The 17,389-nt window shown below is 47.4% G+C and overlaps 1 protein-coding gene across 2 annotated transcripts in view; it reads left to right on the top strand.

The window, feature by feature from the left end:
* The window catches only part of CYB5B (cytochrome b5 type B), a 32,918-nt gene extending 16,858 nt beyond the window's left edge, over positions 1–16,060 (top strand). The window contains exons 2-6 of one of the 2 annotated variants that reach the window (XR_010787231.1): positions 3,022–3,150; positions 5,601–5,627; positions 10,860–10,894; positions 13,349–15,796; positions 15,851–16,060. Coding sequence is in view for 1 of the 2 variants with exons in the window: in XM_066584099.1 (XP_066440196.1) it covers positions 3,022–3,150; positions 5,601–5,627; positions 10,860–10,894; positions 13,349–13,439 (282 nt within the window). In the remaining variant the exon portion in view is untranslated. Of the gene's footprint in view, positions 1–3,021; positions 3,151–5,600; positions 5,628–10,859; positions 10,895–13,348 lie in introns of both variants that reach the window. The other variant, XM_066584099.1, reaches the window with a different exon arrangement.
* Positions 16,061–17,389: the final 1,329 nt, after the last annotated feature.

Genomic DNA, 17,389 nt, shown 5'->3' on the forward strand with positions numbered 1-17,389 from the left:
GGGGAGAAGCGGTGAGGGGGGGGAGGGAAGGGGAGAAGCGGTGAGGGGGGGGAGGGAAGGGGAGAAGCGGTGAGGGGGGGGAGGGAAGGGGAGAAGCGGTGAGGGGGGGAGGGAAGGGGAGAAGCGGTGAGGGGGGGAGGGAAGGGGAGAAGCAGAGAAGCGGTGAGGGGGGGAGGGAAGGGGAGAAGCGGTGAGGGGGGGAGGGAAGGGGAGAAGCGGTGAGGGGGGGAGGGAAGGGGAGAAGCGGTGAGGGGGGGAGGGAAGGGGAGAAGCAGAGAAGCGGTGAGGGGGGGAGGGAAGGGGAGAAGCAGAGAAGCGGTGAGGGGGGGAGGGAAGGGGAGAAGCAGAGAAGCGGTGAGGGGGGGAGGGAAGGGGAGAAGCAGAGAAGCGGTGAGGGGGGGAGGGAAGGAAAGGGGAGGGACTGCTTAGATGGAAGCGTATATCGGCCGGCCGTGAAAACGGCGGCCAATATACGCTCATGTAAATAAGCCCTAAAACTTCACTTCTTGGACTCCCACCTGGACGTCTATCCAGGAAATCTTGCGGCTGTCCGTGACCGGCATGGCGAGTGTTTCCACCAGCAGATCTCTGCGATGGAACCGTGGTACCGAGGCCCAGTATGCTGGCCGACTATTGCTGGACCGTGAAGGGAAACGTCCCAGATGTAAAGTATTTCCGTCAATCATCATCAGACAATTTCTAGGTAAACTGGATTTCCGGTAACGTTGGCTTACAAAAGTACTAATTTTATAAAACTTGAAATGTGCGCTCCAAAAAATCCTGATGATGGAAAAACTCTAAGAACAGATCTGAATTCAGGAGGTGAAATATTACTAGAATCCCCATTAAATGTTTTTTTGTTTTGCTGGTCAGTGTTATCGGTCTCGTTTAAACAATAATCGTTTCATGTAAAAGGGCCTTTAGGACAGCAGGTATTCAGTCCCGCCATATAGTTTCCTGCTGCCCTATGACTCGGACTACATTGGCACAAGGCAATCAATTGATGCCCATCATAGTCTACTATTTATGAGCCACGGGACGTGACTGGTGATCCGGAGCCCCCACTTTCCTACCTCCAAAAACAAACAAACTTGGGAATGGAATTGGGGGGGGGAACTGGTAGAACTGGCTCCTCGGAGCCTAAGGGAGCACATAGACTGCCTTCTGCTCTTGGCGCTGCCAGACATGCGTATCCTGTGGGGTGTTGAAATATCAGCTGCTTCCAGGTTGTCAGGAGCGCCTTGTAATCATCCACTCACTGCTTTTATTTCTTCACTGTGATTAACCCTATAATTAGAAGGTCACAACCCTGTGATTAAATAACCTTGTCAAAAAGGTCAAACGAAAAGGCATCGGCTCCCATCTCATACGTGTACGAAGGCTTCTGCATCATACCATGTTGGCATCCAGGCTTCTTTTCTTAAAGGGACCTGTCTAAACGGGTGCCTTTTTTTTTTTTTTTGTTAAAGGGTTGCTTTTGTTAAACGGAGCGTCACTCTTGGCAGTGGGTTGTGTTTTGGTCTTCCAGCTCAGCTTCCATTCACTTCAGTGGAGCCAAGCTGCCATACCACACACAACTCTAGGTACAAGGGTGGCGCTGTGTTTGAATGAAAGCAGCCATGTTTTTTCTAATTCTATTTAAGAATAGGTCCTCATCTCCTTTTATTTTCCATGTATTGTATGTAAGGGCTGTATTGGTTCATATTGTCACATTTGAATGAGGGAAGAACGGTTATATCAGGCACAGACCATAACATTGCTGGAAATATAGAAAACGCCCTTTAAAGCGGTCGCTCAGGACCTTTACTATTGATGATCCATCCTCAGGATAGGTCACCGATCAGCTTTGAATCCTTCAGCTGACTGCGAGGCCCACTGTCAGTGCGGACCGCTTTATACATATTACAGCAGCCCAGGCAGAACTATCTGCTTCCAGCTCTGACCACACTGACAGAAGGCCCGGCGATCAGCGGATATCACGAGCGGCAAACCCCTACCGATCAACTACCGATGACCTATCCTGAGGCTAAGGTCATCAAAGGGCACTGTGGCTGCTGCAATACCGTCAGAGCTGTCCATACTGACAGTAGACTCGGCGGGATCCCAGGTGACAGACCCCCAGCTGATCAACTATTGATGACCTATCCTGAGCCTAAGTCCTCAATGATTAAAGTACCAGAGGACTTCTTTAAGTTTACTGATCTCAACTTGTTCCAGCTTCCTGGAAGTTGTGGGTCCTAGAAGATGCATCCCAATACCAATAATCCTAAGGTTCTGTACATATCCGCATCTGGAACCTCCATTCCATCGAAGATCCAACACAAAATGCCGGACAAGAAAGTCCTGAGTGAAGGACCTTTTTCATCCAGGAAAATTAGTCAATGTGGTCTATTCTGTTCCGTTCAGCCATAAATGAGAAGGAAACCGAAGCCCCGAATGCAGGTCTGCCCACCGCCTAAGGCCTCATACACACGAGGGGATTTTTGCTGCAGATTCCGGAGCGCGCGCCCACCTAAGATGGACATTGCCAAAAAATCGAAACTACCTCATCATGCCTCTTGCACACGACCGGATCTGATCCGGCATGCGGGATCCCGCAGCAGGATCCGACCCTATGCTTGGGTGACCATCCGGATTCTTCTTTTTCTGTACTGCGGGAGCGTCAGTCGTCGCGCCGGAGCGCATGCGCAGTACAGATAAAGCCGTACCATTACTAGGTGATGACACAGATCCTACAATCCTTCTGCAGTGCTCACTGTGGAAGGGCTGGGGGACAGACGGCTTCCATTGACTTCAATGGAAGCTGTTGGTGCGGAAAACCACACAGAATAGAGCATGCTGCGATCATTAATTTTTTTTTTTCTGCCGTTTTCCATAGGAGGCTATGGGCAGGATTTGCTGCAGAATCCGTGGACAGCCACCGGCCCTGGATTCCGTAAATCAAATCCTCCCATTTGCAGGAGCCCTAACGCTGTAAGTCCACCAGATACTTCATTCTGGTTCTTCACCTTCTTTCCGCAGCACCCCGGAGGAGAGGAGGTCCTGTTTGAACAGGCCGGAGCCGATGCTACAGAGAGCTTTGAAGATGTCGGACATTCTGTGGACGCACGGGAGATGCTGAAGCAGTACTACGTAGGAGATCTGCATCCGGTAAGATCATTATAGCCTATTATATATCATGTTTGCACCATTTATGGCATAGGCACTTCCTAGTATGATGATAGCCCCTGCTACTCCATTAACCCTTTCTAATCCAATTTGTATCCTGGTTTTCCTAGAGGGCTTACTCTTTTTCTGCCATTATACAACAGCGCTATCTGCTGGCTAAAGCCAGTACTGCATGGGGTGACACGTTGGATTGGCTCTGACAGCAGAGAGGCTGGCAATATACAGTAAGAGAACCCCGACGGATGTCTACCAACATCGGAGCTGTACAGCCTTAAATCATAAGGTCTTCAGACGTCAGACAGTGGATTGGAAAGGGTTAATGCAGGCGTCTCTTATTAGTGAACTCTGAGGCCGGTCGCTGACTGCGTAGGTTTAGTCACAGACGTTCCCAGATCTTGTAGATGTTCAGGGGTCTGTAGATTTAAAGGGGTATTCTCATGTTATAGGGTGATGGCATATCGCTTGAACATCACTTAATGATCGGTGGTGGTCTGACCTCTGAGCCCCCCATGGATCCTGTAGTGCTGATTTAATGCTGTTGCATCCCTCCAGACCACCCAGCTGCGCCACAAATTGCAGCAGGCGCCATTGACTTGAATGGAGCTGTACTGCGGCGCCTTCGTTCAGTGGCTGAGTGGGGGTCCTAGTCATATGCCATAAGCTGGGGTAAACCATGTGTGGAGGGAGGGTGACGTGGACGCATCTCCGATGCATGGACATATGTCTAGTTTTGGCCTAACATACTCCATTGCCTTTCCCTCGCTCCATTCACCGCATATCACGCGTCCGTGCAACGCACACGTATGAAAACACGGACGTGCAGCATTAAGGGCATGATACATTTTTTTTCTCAAGCTGGCACACTTAGGACAATAACCAAAATTATTATTTATTTTCTTTTTTAGTTTTTTTCACTTTTGCACAAAAAAACCCTCTTTTCTTGGAAATTACTATTTATTGATTGTTTTTTTTTCCTTTTACATCCTTGCATTCAAAATCCCATAACATTTTTTTCCCATTGACGGAGCTCTGTGAGGGCTTGCTTTTTGCATGACGAGCTCTAGTTCTTATTGGTACCATTTTGGGATACAAAAGGCTTTTTTGACTACATTTTTTGTGGTTTTTTTTGGTAGTCAAAATGACCAAAATAAACATTTTACCTTGTTTTTTGCCATGCAGGATAGATGGTGTGTTCAGTGTATTGTACAGGTCATTACAGATGCCATCATACCAAGTGTGTGTTTTGTTTTTTATTGTTTTTATATACAAACAGGAAAGTGCGCAAAAAAGGTTTTTACGGTTTTTTTTTATGTCCCTGTGTGGTACTTGAATGATAAACACTCTGATCGCTATGATAATGCATTGCAGTACTTCTGTAGGCCATGGCCGGTCCAGACACCAGTGTATAGACATCGGAATGTACATTGATCACGGCATGTAAGGGGTTAAGAGCAGGGATTGATGAGCATGCCGATCCTCGCTCTTAACCCCTTGCATGCCGTGATCAATGTACTTTGCCATGTCCCTACACTGGTGTCCAGACCTGAGCGGGGATCCGGTGTTCTCATCAATCCCCACTGTTGTAGTCGATCAGTCACATCTGAAGCTGCGCCATTCACGGGACATAAGTTTACGTCCTGCTGCGTTAACTATTACCCTGCCGGGACGTAAACGTACGTCCTATGGTGTTAATAAAATAGGTTCTTCACTTATATCCCTAGTACTGGGCAACCCACCTGCATTATTTACCTGCAGACGACTGTGTCCGCACCTATGGGTGTCATGCTAAGGATGATATGTTGTATAGGTCAACTAAGGTGCCTAGAAGTGGGTGCGTATTCTGCCGCTATGTACACATAAATACAGCCGTTGGGGTACGGCTTGTTTTCCTCCAGGCGGCCGCTGTGTCTATACACAAACCTTAGAGGTGACTAACATAACTCTGTCCTAGCACGTACCAATATACAATATCCTGCCGCAACTCTATTCCATGCATTAAAGGGGCTGTCCCACCGTCACGATCCCGAATCCTCAGGATGGATCCAACTGCCGGGGCCCCACCAATCACCGGCACCGGCTCCCCAAGTCTCCTGCACTGCTGCTCCCTTTATTTCTATGGGACTTCTGGGGATGGATGAGCATTGGACCGCCAGAGATGGCGGAGTACAATAGGGATTAATGGAGCGGCGACGCACATGCTTGACGGCTACTCCATTCATAGGAGATTTTAGACCCCCATTGGGATCCCAGCAGTTGGACCCCAGTGATCAGACACTTATCAGCTATCTTGCAGAGGGACAGCCCCTTTAACCTCTTTTAGTCTCCAGTTGACCCCCGTATTAACCTGCTATATACTGTATCGGCCGGGCAGGGTGCTGCGTATGTAATTTTTGGTGAATTTACTTTTCTCTTTTTTTCCTTTTCTTGAACAGGATGATTGCAAAAACAACAGTAAAAAGGTAAGAGCTCCTCAATTCTGCAACATTCTTTAAAAATAATTTGGCCACTAGGGGCGCTGTTACTGTCTGACTGAACTAAAAGCTGAGTAAGGATCCGTGCACACAGACTTTTTTTTTTTTTCTGTCTGATTTTCGGGGCTAAATAATCCTTCCGAAAATCGGACAGAAATGGCGCCAATTTTTTTACTTATAAAATAATGGCAGCATGTTCTAGTCTTGTCCGATTCTCAGATGAAAATCTACGTGTCGCTGTGTGGTGTCCCGCACGTCGGATAGCACACGGACAGGAGGTCTGTGCGCTGGTAAAAAGGTACGCCCGAAATTCTCAGGCGTAACTCGGATTGATCAGTCCGTTTGCAAGTACTCTAAAAGTTACCAGATGACCTTTAGTATATCCGTCATAAAACTGAGACTGAAAGCCATAGCGGATGATAGAGGTTTACATGGGATAACATGTCCAGATAGTCACGCAATATACTGAATGTGGGCAATAGTTCTGTAAAAACACAGCCACCAATCGGGTGACTAGTGAGAATGTGTCCACTCGTTGCTTCATTTTCAGCTTACCTAAAAGTAGTCGCTGGTTGATTAATTATTGTCTGGTGGGAACAAGTAATCGTTCTCTGCCAACAACTCTGTGCGCTTGTTTACGTGCGCCCTCCACTAAAGGCTGATTGGTTCCTACTTTTTTTTTTTTACATTTTGCCCTCCCACTTAACGCTCATTGGTTCCCAAAAGCGCATAAATACGTGTGAGTGATCCTCGCCTGAACAGTCCCAGCTGGTCTTGGAAAGAACACCCTCTGCTACAGTGTCTGGCTGGAAGACTCAAAGACCACTCATACGTATTTACGTGCGTTCAGTGGACTCGGCCACCAATGAGTGTGCGATGGGGAGGGGTCGAAATTTCATGTTCACAACCACCAAAGAACCTCCCTAATTAGTCTCCGAACAATATTTCGGCCCCAGTAAATGCTTCCAACAGTTCGTTCAGCGATCGCGAAATTGAACAAGCGAACAATCATTCTGCGTAAAAGAGCGCAAACAGTCGTTTATATGCTTCAGCCGTCATTTCCAGTGGCTATTCAGGCAACAGTTGTTCTTTGTAAACCCATCCTTCGTAGGATGACCCTAATGAGCGCTGGTACCACCCTAACTGAACGAGGCGCCCACCCCTAACAGGGCGACCAACCTGCCCCTATTAACCCCTATCTTCCCCCTATGAATTAGGAAACTAATATACAAGGGAAGAAGACAGATATGAAAAGAATCCCAATAGATATTCGAAAGGCTAAAATTCACCACAGGAAACGGACCACAAAATAAACCACAAATCTGAAAAAAGTATGGCCGACTATTCCTACATTGTCGGCAGCACATTATTGTCTAGAATGTCAGGGTCACCTCCGTGTTCATGGTTTTTGTCACTACCTCCAACGGACTGAGACCATGCCACGTAACACATCTCCAGACCCCAACAGAACCTACGTCGTATCTAACTGCTGGCACAACACACAAGGGCGTTCCCCCAGGATCCTCCACACCCAGGTACATCCATTTGATTTGAAGATGGAGTAGCATGATCCATCACTCCATACAACATTCTTCCATTGATCAACTGTCCAATGACTATTCTCCTTGCACCAATGCAGACAGGTTGATGTATCTTCTTTGAGAGAACTTGCCAGACATTTGCAGGATGAATTGAGGGAAAGTCTACCTGAACATGTGGGATAATAAACAAACTCCATAGTGATGTTATCCTGGGTTAGCTTCACACCCACAACCCCCGTGCTGCTAACCACTGAGCCAATATGCTGCCCAATTGCAGACTATATTATCAAACTGACAACATGTATAAAACTGGAATTGTTTTTACTTCTCCCCCTCTGTACACAATAGCAATTATTTTTGACCTAATGGCATACCTTTCGCTGGCAGTTATGGTTGTACAACCCTTATTCGGCCCCCATCATATATCTCTAAAGCTGCTTTGATACCAGGGGGTAGTGATGCCCACAACATGGTTTCTTGTCCTTTAAGACTCTCCGCGTCTTGACTTGGCAGTGATTCCGGTAAGGAGCTGCAGTGACGCTGTTCTTGGCCCATCTGCTCGTATCTCTCCACATTGCTGGCAGCCTGCCCTACCCAGATTAAATATAATTTCCGATTTTTCTAATTACAACTCCTTGTAATTGTTTGTTTTCTCAATGGTGTTTTGTGCCTCTTCCTCCTTCCCCCGCGCCTTGTATCTGCCCTGGGCTGGTTATTTCCTCCCCGGCTGTGTATACGCTCGGGGCTGCACTATAGATAATTATCACAATAAGGCTCACTATTCGATGCCACGTATGTCGCAGGCATTGCATCCAAGAAGCTAAATGCTCCTGTACATAAAGACCTCTTATATGCGTCACGTATACACCTGGGAAACGTCTGTGTTAACACTCTGATGCAGTTAGAATGGCGCCAAGAGGACGAAGGGATTTTTTGTTAAACGTGCTTAAACATGTGGCGGAAAAATCCACAGCAAAGTCTTCATGTCTAACGTGAGGATTTCTGTGGATTTACAAAAAGCAGCAATTTTGACCCAAATATGCATATTGGACATGCATGTGGATCTTTCAGGGATGGAATATTCTGCCAGGCATGAAAGCAGTCGTGGGCATACTTCCCAAATCCACAGCGAAATCCGCATCACTTCTGTTGAATGCTTTAAATGTCCATGCCATAGTTTATTACGGCGCGGATTATTTCTGGATGTGGATTTTGAAATTTGGGTGGCTGAAGAGTTGACCTGTCCCGTCGCAATGTAGAAATGCACAAACTAAATTTTCTGCATCAAAATTCCAAAATTTGACCGGGCAAATTCTGCATGCAAATCCTCACAAAAAACAGCACCAAAAAGACGTGGATTTTAGAGCCAAAATTCACGTGGAATTTCATGTGCAAAGCGAGAGTGCTACAAATCGCATGTATGTAGAGCTCATGCTTACCTATGGGCTCTTCCACACGAGTGATGTTTTGTAGCCCGCAACATTGCAGCATGCTCTATACAGCCGCAATTTATTTTTTGTAGCCCATGTTTCTCTATAGAGTCTTCCCATGTGTGGCATCGCACAAAAACCAATGCCATGCAACTTTCACAAAAGGAAATCCTACTATAAAACCCTAAAGTAAGCCGTAGCTGCATAAAAAATGTTAAAAAAAAATTAAAATACATCACCTCTTCAGCACTGTTCTCTGCAGGCGCATCTCCCCTGAAGCTCCCCAGCATTGGTTGAAGTTCTCCTACAGTCCTTCCTAGTTCGAACTTTGAAAATCCCTGCCTCCCGGAAGCTCTGTCTCTGATTGGTTCCCGAGTGCGCGACTTAGCAAATCAGAGACAGAGCTTCCTGGAGGCGGGGATTTTCAAAGTTCCAATCAGGAAGCTCTGCAGGAGAACTTCAAGCAACTGCCGGGAAGCTTCAGGGTAGATGCCCCGGAGAGGTGATGTATTTTTATTTTTATTTTTTTCTTTCTTTTCATGCTCTCTTTATTCAGAAGGTTTCTTTTTGGTGGTGTGTTTTTTTTTTTTTGTTTTTTTTTATACAGACTTGCTTTTTTTTCCTTTTTTTGGTGACACTTTGTAGTCCCACAGGTACCACAGTGATCGTCTTTGCCACGGGAAAAAAAAGTTGCAAAAAATCTAATTTAAAAAATAAATAAAAGAGCGCACCATGTTTGTAGTCTGTAACCATGGAGACGCATAGCCCTGCAGGGCGCTGTTTATGTAAAACAGGGCGGATTGTGTGTAGTTTTTCTGCCCAGAAAATCTGCAGCACTTCCGGGCATAAAATCCGCTTTTCGGATCTGCGGCTACTGTTGCCAATTTATTGTAGATTTTGCAGCAATCTGCTGTCACAAATCCGCAGCTGCTATCGCATGGTTGGCGCAGATTTAATGAGTATTTCGGCTCTGAAGTGACCAACATCCACATTGTATCCGGTGCATCATTGACTTGCTGCGGGTCTTTAGGCTGATTTCTGCCCGGATTTCGGGCAGATTTTTTTCCCTGTAGTGTGAATCTGATTTTAGTAAATCTCCCTCACTTTGCTGCTGCTGTAAATGCTGCAGACTTTCCACACCTAATCCGCCCTGTGTGAATCCGCCCCGGTGTCTATTTGTAACCCCAGCCCCTCTGCTGCTGATTGTTGATCATCATCCATAGGCTGATGAAGGCGCCAACGCCTCTGAGCAGGATCGGCACATGGGTTGTTGGCTTTGCCCTTTTCTGTGCAGACTCCTCAGACTTTTCTACGCATGCGCTCGCCCCGCTCCGACTTCCGGGACTCTGGCATGGTCATCAGCCCTTGGATGAGGTAGGGGACATTATCTGGCGGCTGGCATGGTGCGGGTACGCCCTCTGGACTCTTCAGATCTAATTGATGCAGGACTAAGGCCTCCTTCCCACGAACGGATTTCCGCCGCGTAATTCGCGGCGAAAATCCGCTGCGTTGCCCGCAGCTATTAGGTTCTATTGAACCTAATAGCACAATGCTCACGATGCGTAATTCCACCGCGGAATTACGCACCGCGATTTCTCCCGTCCTCACTTGCAGCATGCTCTATTTTCTGCGGGTGAGGACGGGCTGTACGCACTGACGGCTTCCATTGCAGTCAATGGAAGCCGTCCGTTCACGCTATCTCCCGCTGTAACCAGCGGGAGATAGCGTGAAAAAACGCTTTCCCGCCCACCGCCGCGCGTCATCTGACGCCAAATGACGCGGCCGGCCGCGTCACGTGACACGGCCGGCCGCGTCACGTGACACGGCCGGCCGCGTCACGTGACACGCTCGGTGACGCGGCGGTGGTGGGCGGTGACGGGCGGTGACGCGGCGCTGGTGGGCGGGGAAGCGATTTCACGCTATCTCCCGCAGGTAAGTATAGGGGCTCTGGGGGGCGCCGTGACGGGCTTCACTGCGTAATATTACGCGGCGGACCCCGTCACGCTCGTGGGAAGGAGGCCTAAGGCTCTAGAATGGATCGGCTTAGGGTTTTTGAACGGTTTCTTCATGACTGATCACATGCTGGCAAGGGTTCACAGGGGGGGACCAGGCGACAACATTCATGCACCATAGAAATACGTTGCATGCAGTGCTTATTAAAGGGCGACCTACCCTCTTAAACTCTCACATATTGTTTGGTAACCCTTATTTCGCGCTGATTAATTAACCTTTTTTTTTCTTTATTCCAGGATGATTCGATTACAAACTCATCTAATTCATCCAGGTAACGGGTAACTCTTTTCTTCAACTGTAAGATGTATTTACACCACTGATTTTCATCCAGGGGTTTTGACCGATTGCGAGATGGACAGAACTCGCACGTGAAAAGCACCATTATTTTCAATGGGTTAATATACGCAAGCTGCTTTTTTTTTTTTTTTTCCTCTTGAACAGAATCCAAGATGGAAAAATTACAGCATATCCTATTTTTGGGCGATACTTTTTTTCCCTATTTGAGCGTGATAAATATCATATAGTCAATTTGCATTGGAGTGCAATGCGGTTTTTTCTATTTTAGGTAATGGAACTCCATGCAATTTCTGTCCCCTCGTGTGTGAAAAACACATGTAGATCCATATGAATTGCATATTTTTACGCAAACCAGAAAGTTGCAGAAAAAAACAAGTACGATGTAGGTTAGATTTTCACTGACCTACATTGTGCTGTAAACTAGTTGTGCCAAGTTATAACGTTATCCCCTATTCACCAATCCCGAGAACAGGGGGGCAAGTCGGTCCCCAAGTGAATGGAGCGGAGGTCACGTAGGCACCAGAGGTTGCCGAAACGCTTGAACTCTCTGGCAGTGTCATTGAAGTGAATGGAGCAGCAGAGAGTCTGTGCAACCTCCTATCCATTCACCCTGGAACCAACGGGGGTTGGACTCTCACTAACCATAAAGCTATAATTTGCACAACCCTTATAAAAGGGTTCAAGTAAAAGGGTTGTTTCATGAAGACCACTGAAGCCCCTCCTGTGGTCAGTCGTACATGGTTGGAGCTGCTCTGGCTCTTACGGTGGTCCCAAGTTGGGAACCCACTTCATGACGTCCATAAGCCACCATAGGGCTTTAAGGGAACACTGTGTTATACATGGTGCGGGGCCTGAGGAGGTGTCTGTGCCATGCCTGGCATCCTCAAGCCTTGCACATGGCATAGCACGGTGTATGAGCTTTGGCTGGAAGGTTCCTTTCAACCCCTTTAAAAATCAGTGTTTTGGTTCTAAAGGACCAGACGCTCTTGCATCGATTTTTGTGTGAGTGACCTATATGGCTATTTTTTTATGCCTTTTTTTTTTCATTGAAATTTTTTCTTTTTTTTCCCCATTAGGGGTAATGTGTACAAAAACTAAAAAAAAACAAAAAACGGACGTGCTGCAGATCCACAGGAAAGCAGGAGATGTAAAAAAAAAACAAAACTGTACTGCGCATGTCCAACGGCGAGCTGCCGGGGTAAGCAGGGCTCACTGGCCGCGGGCACAGCCGGATTCCATGTGGGATTCCCCTGCATGAAATTCATGCGTGTCGTGGACAAGAGGCCTAACTGGGACATTCATAGGAGCAGCATCTGTAGGAGCCCCAGTTACAGGGGAAAACCTCATCACCCGATAGTGACAGTAATATCTGTCAGAGCTGGTCTGGTATCTGCTAAAACTCTGATATGCCAGGAGGTCGCCGGCAATCACGTGATCGCTGGGTCACATGCATGAAATGGCACTGCCACTTCTTACATCCTGCATACAGCACTCAGTGAGCGATATGTAGTCTGTAAAAGAGAAGGCAGAAGCATATAAAACCTGCTTCTGTCTTTTCTCTTGGGTTCTCACCTGGGTCTGACAGCTGAGCACACAACCTGCTACTACTGGATTGCAGGAGCTTCAATCCTGCGTCATATTTCTTCTTTAGGCCGGGATTAAAGTCTAGGACTAAGTGCGCTATATTTACGACGCCTGGTCTTTAACGGGTTATAGGCCATGAAAACATCTGTGCATGAAAAATCTATTTACACGTATCTTGCCAAGTCCCTGCAGAAATAAATTATGCACTTATCTGTTTTTTTGCATTGAGTTTTTCTTATTATGCATTTAGAAAGCCACGTACATGGTTTGCAGGCTTTCCTACATTCAAATTTCTAGCTGTGGGGAATTCCCAGCATTAGGTTTCTTTCATGAACGTACACAAGCTCAACTCCCCTTACCCTCTACTCTTGCAGAGGGCTGTGTAGCATAACCACACCCACTCAATACTACACAGCTATCTCTCATCTTCTGAGGGAGTAGCTGGTGGTCCATTCACCCTCACTGCTTATAAGAGCAGAAAATGAATTTGGAATGAATTACAACCCTCTGACCTCAGTCAAAAGTACCCGAGTCCTCCTGATCTCCACAATCCACTGGCATTGTCATTCAGCCTCCTACTAGCTCAGTGTAATGGTAATGAATGCAAGTGAAGAGCAGGGAAGCTGTCCGTTTACTAATATTTCAGTCCTTCAGTCTGCAGTGCCTTGGAAAACAATACAAGCGTAGAAACCAAACCATCAGAAATGGTTTTAATTAAAAAAAATTCTAAGAAGTCTTCTTTTCCAAAAACACATTGAATCAAAAAAAAAGTGCAAAAGTATACATAACTTTTAAGATGCTATGATTATATCTTGTTTTGGTTTTTTTTCTATTCACTATACAGTTCATGGAGCAACTGGCTGATCCCCGCCGTGGCGGTGCTGATTTTGGGCCTGATGTATCGCTTTTATTCGGTGGACAGCCGCTCATCCTGAGCATTACAGTAACCTTAACCATAATCTGCCGGTGTCTTCACGCACAAGAAAATGAGCAGGATCCGAAGCACAGAGAAGAAATGTCCCACATCTCTGCCAGATCCAGAATTAAACTTGAACGGAACCTCCTCATTTTGTGTCAGCGACCAAGACCTCTCGTCCATACCGTGTGCCTGTGTTGTGGTTTTCGCCCTATCTAAACTCTGGATATTCTTACAGGACTTTCTATCAGAATGTTGTGTCACAGAGCATGCCTCATACTTTCTATCTAAGTATTATTCCACTTTCAACAAAGTTTCTGTATAAAAAGTTTAGTAACTTTGCAGATCATTTTTGACTTTGCTGTTTTTGCACCTACTTCAAAACTCTGCTGGTTGCCCTTGGAAACAGTCAGCAGTTATTCTCCACCACACTGCCAGATGTGGCCTAACAATTGTACAGTGTCATTGTCTTTTGAATGCCCTGCTGTTTAGTAGTGGGAAGCCAGCAGAATTCTGAATTCACACCAGGATAAAGAGGAGGGTATTCGTGTAATATGTCGACACCGGAAGAAAACCTTGAGTTGCCTGAGCTAATGGCATGCCCAAAAAGTTCCCATTGGCTGCCAGGAACACACCTACTCACAGCCACGCCCACCTGCAAGCTCTGACAGCATTTTCTCCCCCTTTGTCAGCTTAGGATTGGCTCGCACGGTGGCACCAAGAAGCCAGAGTGGAAGACTTCACGGCAGCAAACCTCTATCCTCTGGCTCCTGCAGTGGGGCACTCGGCGCTGTGACCGGGAGCCGGAGTTCACTGCCACAGTCATCTTTACTATGGCGGCCGCAGCTTGAGTCGGCATGAACATGGGGACCCGGCCGTTTTAGAAGTGCGGCCGGTACATCATCTGCAGCCCCCGGACGCCTGGGGGTTACTTTCCCATCAGAGACATCTGTTAGCCAATCCAAATACAAGGGCACCACCGGGGCATTCCCTCTAAGCCAGGCCGGCCCATCCATGTCTCCACCCATTCTTCCGGTGGCGGAGACATATTGCACTAATACCAAAGAGGAGAACGTCATGTAATTCTGCAAGAAGCGTAAAGCAAAGTATTTACAAAGTTCCGCAAAGTTTTATATAGATTCTCTCTCTGACTATAAGTTGTTGCTGGGATGTGGAACTCTCCTTTTATTATCTCCACTTCTGGGGTATCTATGGTCTTATTTTTCTACTGTGCTGCTGGAAGGCAGCCTTGTTCTGTGGATGCATGTTGGGACAGCATAATGTTTAGTGTTTCAGACCCTTTAAAAAGGTTATGGCAAGAGTTTCACTATCTCCTATTCACAGGATAGGGAATGGGTGTCTGATCAGTGGGGGCCCAATAGCTAGCATTTTCACAATCACGAGAACGGGGCTGCTATGTGAATGGAGTGGCGGTCAAGCATGGTGGGGTGGACATAGACCCCTGTTTTTATGATTGGGAGGGGGGTCTGAGCTCTGGGTTGCTGCCAGTCAGACACCTGTCCCCTATCATGTGGATAGGTGATAAGTTAAAGGAGTTGTGCAAGAATTTGACGTTATTGCTGATCAGTAGCGGTCTTACTGCTGGGGACTCCCCAACGGTCTTGAGACCGGGACTCCCATGTCCCGTTCTGACTGTCGGTGCAAGGGTCGATTCTTTCCCGCAGTCCCGTCCCTGTGAATGGAGCACCGGCCGAGCCCCTCCATTCATTTCAATGCATTGGGTGGCTATAGCCAAGTGGGACATGTCTGTGTACCTCTGCAGTCCTATTAAAAGGGAATGGAGTACTAGTGCACTCCATTCAGTCTCCTCCTCACTGGGGGGGGATGCAGTAAACCAACAGTGAGAAGGATGGAGGACATGGGACATCTTTTCTAAAGATCCTCGGGGTCTCAGCGGTAAGGAGCTCAACAATCAGCAAGTTATCACCTATCCCGTGGACAAGGTATAACTTGCAATTCTAGTACAACCCCCTTTAAAAGGGTTTTCCCATCTCGGGATCTCATCCCTGGCTTGTCAAGAAGTTATGGCAGCAGTGGCCACGCATGTGTATCACTGTTCCATTCACTTCACTACGGCTGCCAGAAATTGCCAAGTCAAGCCCTCGGCTATCTCTTACTATCCCATTGACATGAATGGAGCAGGGGTTGTGCATGTGCAACCACATAGTAACATAGTATGTTAGGCTGAATGAAGGCAATGTCCATCTAGTTCAGCCTATTTCCACCCTCTAGTTGATCCAGAAGAAGGCAAAAACCCCAAGAGGCAGAAGCCAATTAGCCCAATTGGGGGAAAATTCCTTCCACCTCTGCTAGAACTTCCGAACATGTCGGGAGCAAAATATCAGAATTGGTGGGGTGGGAGGGGTCACAGGTTTAAGACCCGCGCCCCCCCCCCCCCCCCCCCAAGAGCAACACGTTCTACCTTATACTGTTGATAGGAAATCTCTTTCTGAGATGGGAGCACCCCTTTCAGATCCTGGCACAACCCGTTAATGCCTGTGTGTGAATGAGTCGCTACTATTTTCAGTAACAAACGGTTGTCATTAATGTCATTAACACTAAAAGCCATAAGAAAAGATCGTCAAACGTCATTAATTTCAATAAACTTCTTCTACGGTGTCCTATCTGTGAGTCACTTGGTGCACAATTGGCAAAGGTGCTTTACAAACCTGTCGGTGCCCTGTTATACTTAGTAGGTTGGCAGAGTATACTGCATCACATATTTGCTCTCCAATCCGCCTTTTTCCATTCACGCACAAGCTTGAGTTTAAAGGGATTGTCCAGTTGTAAACTACTGCTGGCCTATCAGCAGGACAAGCCATCAACTAAGGTGACCAGATGTCCCAATTTAGGCAGGACAGTCCTGCTTTGGGACCCTGTGTCCCACCTTCTGCCGGGACACCAGCGGGACAGGCATTTGTCCCGCTTTCTGTTGACATTTAGTCACCATTAGGCGTATTCACGGTGGAACTCTTGCGGTTTTGCCGCAGCGTAAAACCGCGAGAGTTCCGCTTGGAAATCACATCTTCAAAACCCGCAGCACTTAGCCGCTGGTTTTGGAGTGGCGGCTCTCCCATAGAGGAGAGCGGGGCCGCAGCAGGAAAAAAAAAAAAAAAAAAGAACACCCTGCATCCCGAGATTCCGCGCTGGCTTTGCCACGACGGATTCGCCACCCCATGTGGATGAGATTTTTGGCAAATCCCGGAATTAGCGGCCACAGGCAGATTTGCCGCAGCGAATTTCCGCATGGAAACTCTGCGTAAAATACGCCCCGTGTGAACCTAACCTTTAAGTGATTACCGGGCAAGGTGCGACATCTGGGATCCTCCTCCCCTCATTTCTCCTCTTTGGTTCCGCTAGAGAGGAGAGGGGAGGAAGCGCTGCTGCAGGTGCAAACGCACTTCTGCCCAACTCCAGGATCAGGGCTCTGTGAAGACCAGGAGGAGGGTAAGTATTTGGGTGACTGTGGTGGTCACTAGGCTGATATAGGGGAGCACTAATACTGTGAGGGGTCACTGTGGGGGTCATTATTATTGCTGGGGCTAGTAGAAGGGAGCAATAATAATATGGTAATTCTGTGAAGGCTCACTACTATTGCTGAGGCTTGTGTGTGTGTTTGTCACCACAGTGTTTCCCTGAAAATGAGACCTACCCTGATAATGAGCCCTACTTTGATTTTCAGGGCTGCACTATGTGACACCCCCCCCCAAAAAAAAATAAAATAAAACAGCATTACTCACCTAGGTGCCAGCGTCTTGGTCCCTCGTGCTGGTCTCCGTGGCACTGCAGCAGGCTCCTTTGTCCTCCCTGCTGACGGAGGAGTCTCTTCTTGGTAACTGGGCTTTGAATACCCCGCTTCCAGCAAGTGGGCGCTGTGATGGGATCGAGCGACAGCCAATCACAGCCGGCGCTCGATCATTGAAAGCTATAAAATGAATGACATCAATA

This window comes from Eleutherodactylus coqui, chromosome 11, assembly GCF_035609145.1.
Source record: "Eleutherodactylus coqui strain aEleCoq1 chromosome 11, aEleCoq1.hap1, whole genome shotgun sequence".
Lineage (NCBI taxonomy): Eukaryota > Metazoa > Chordata > Amphibia > Anura > Eleutherodactylidae > Eleutherodactylus > Eleutherodactylus coqui.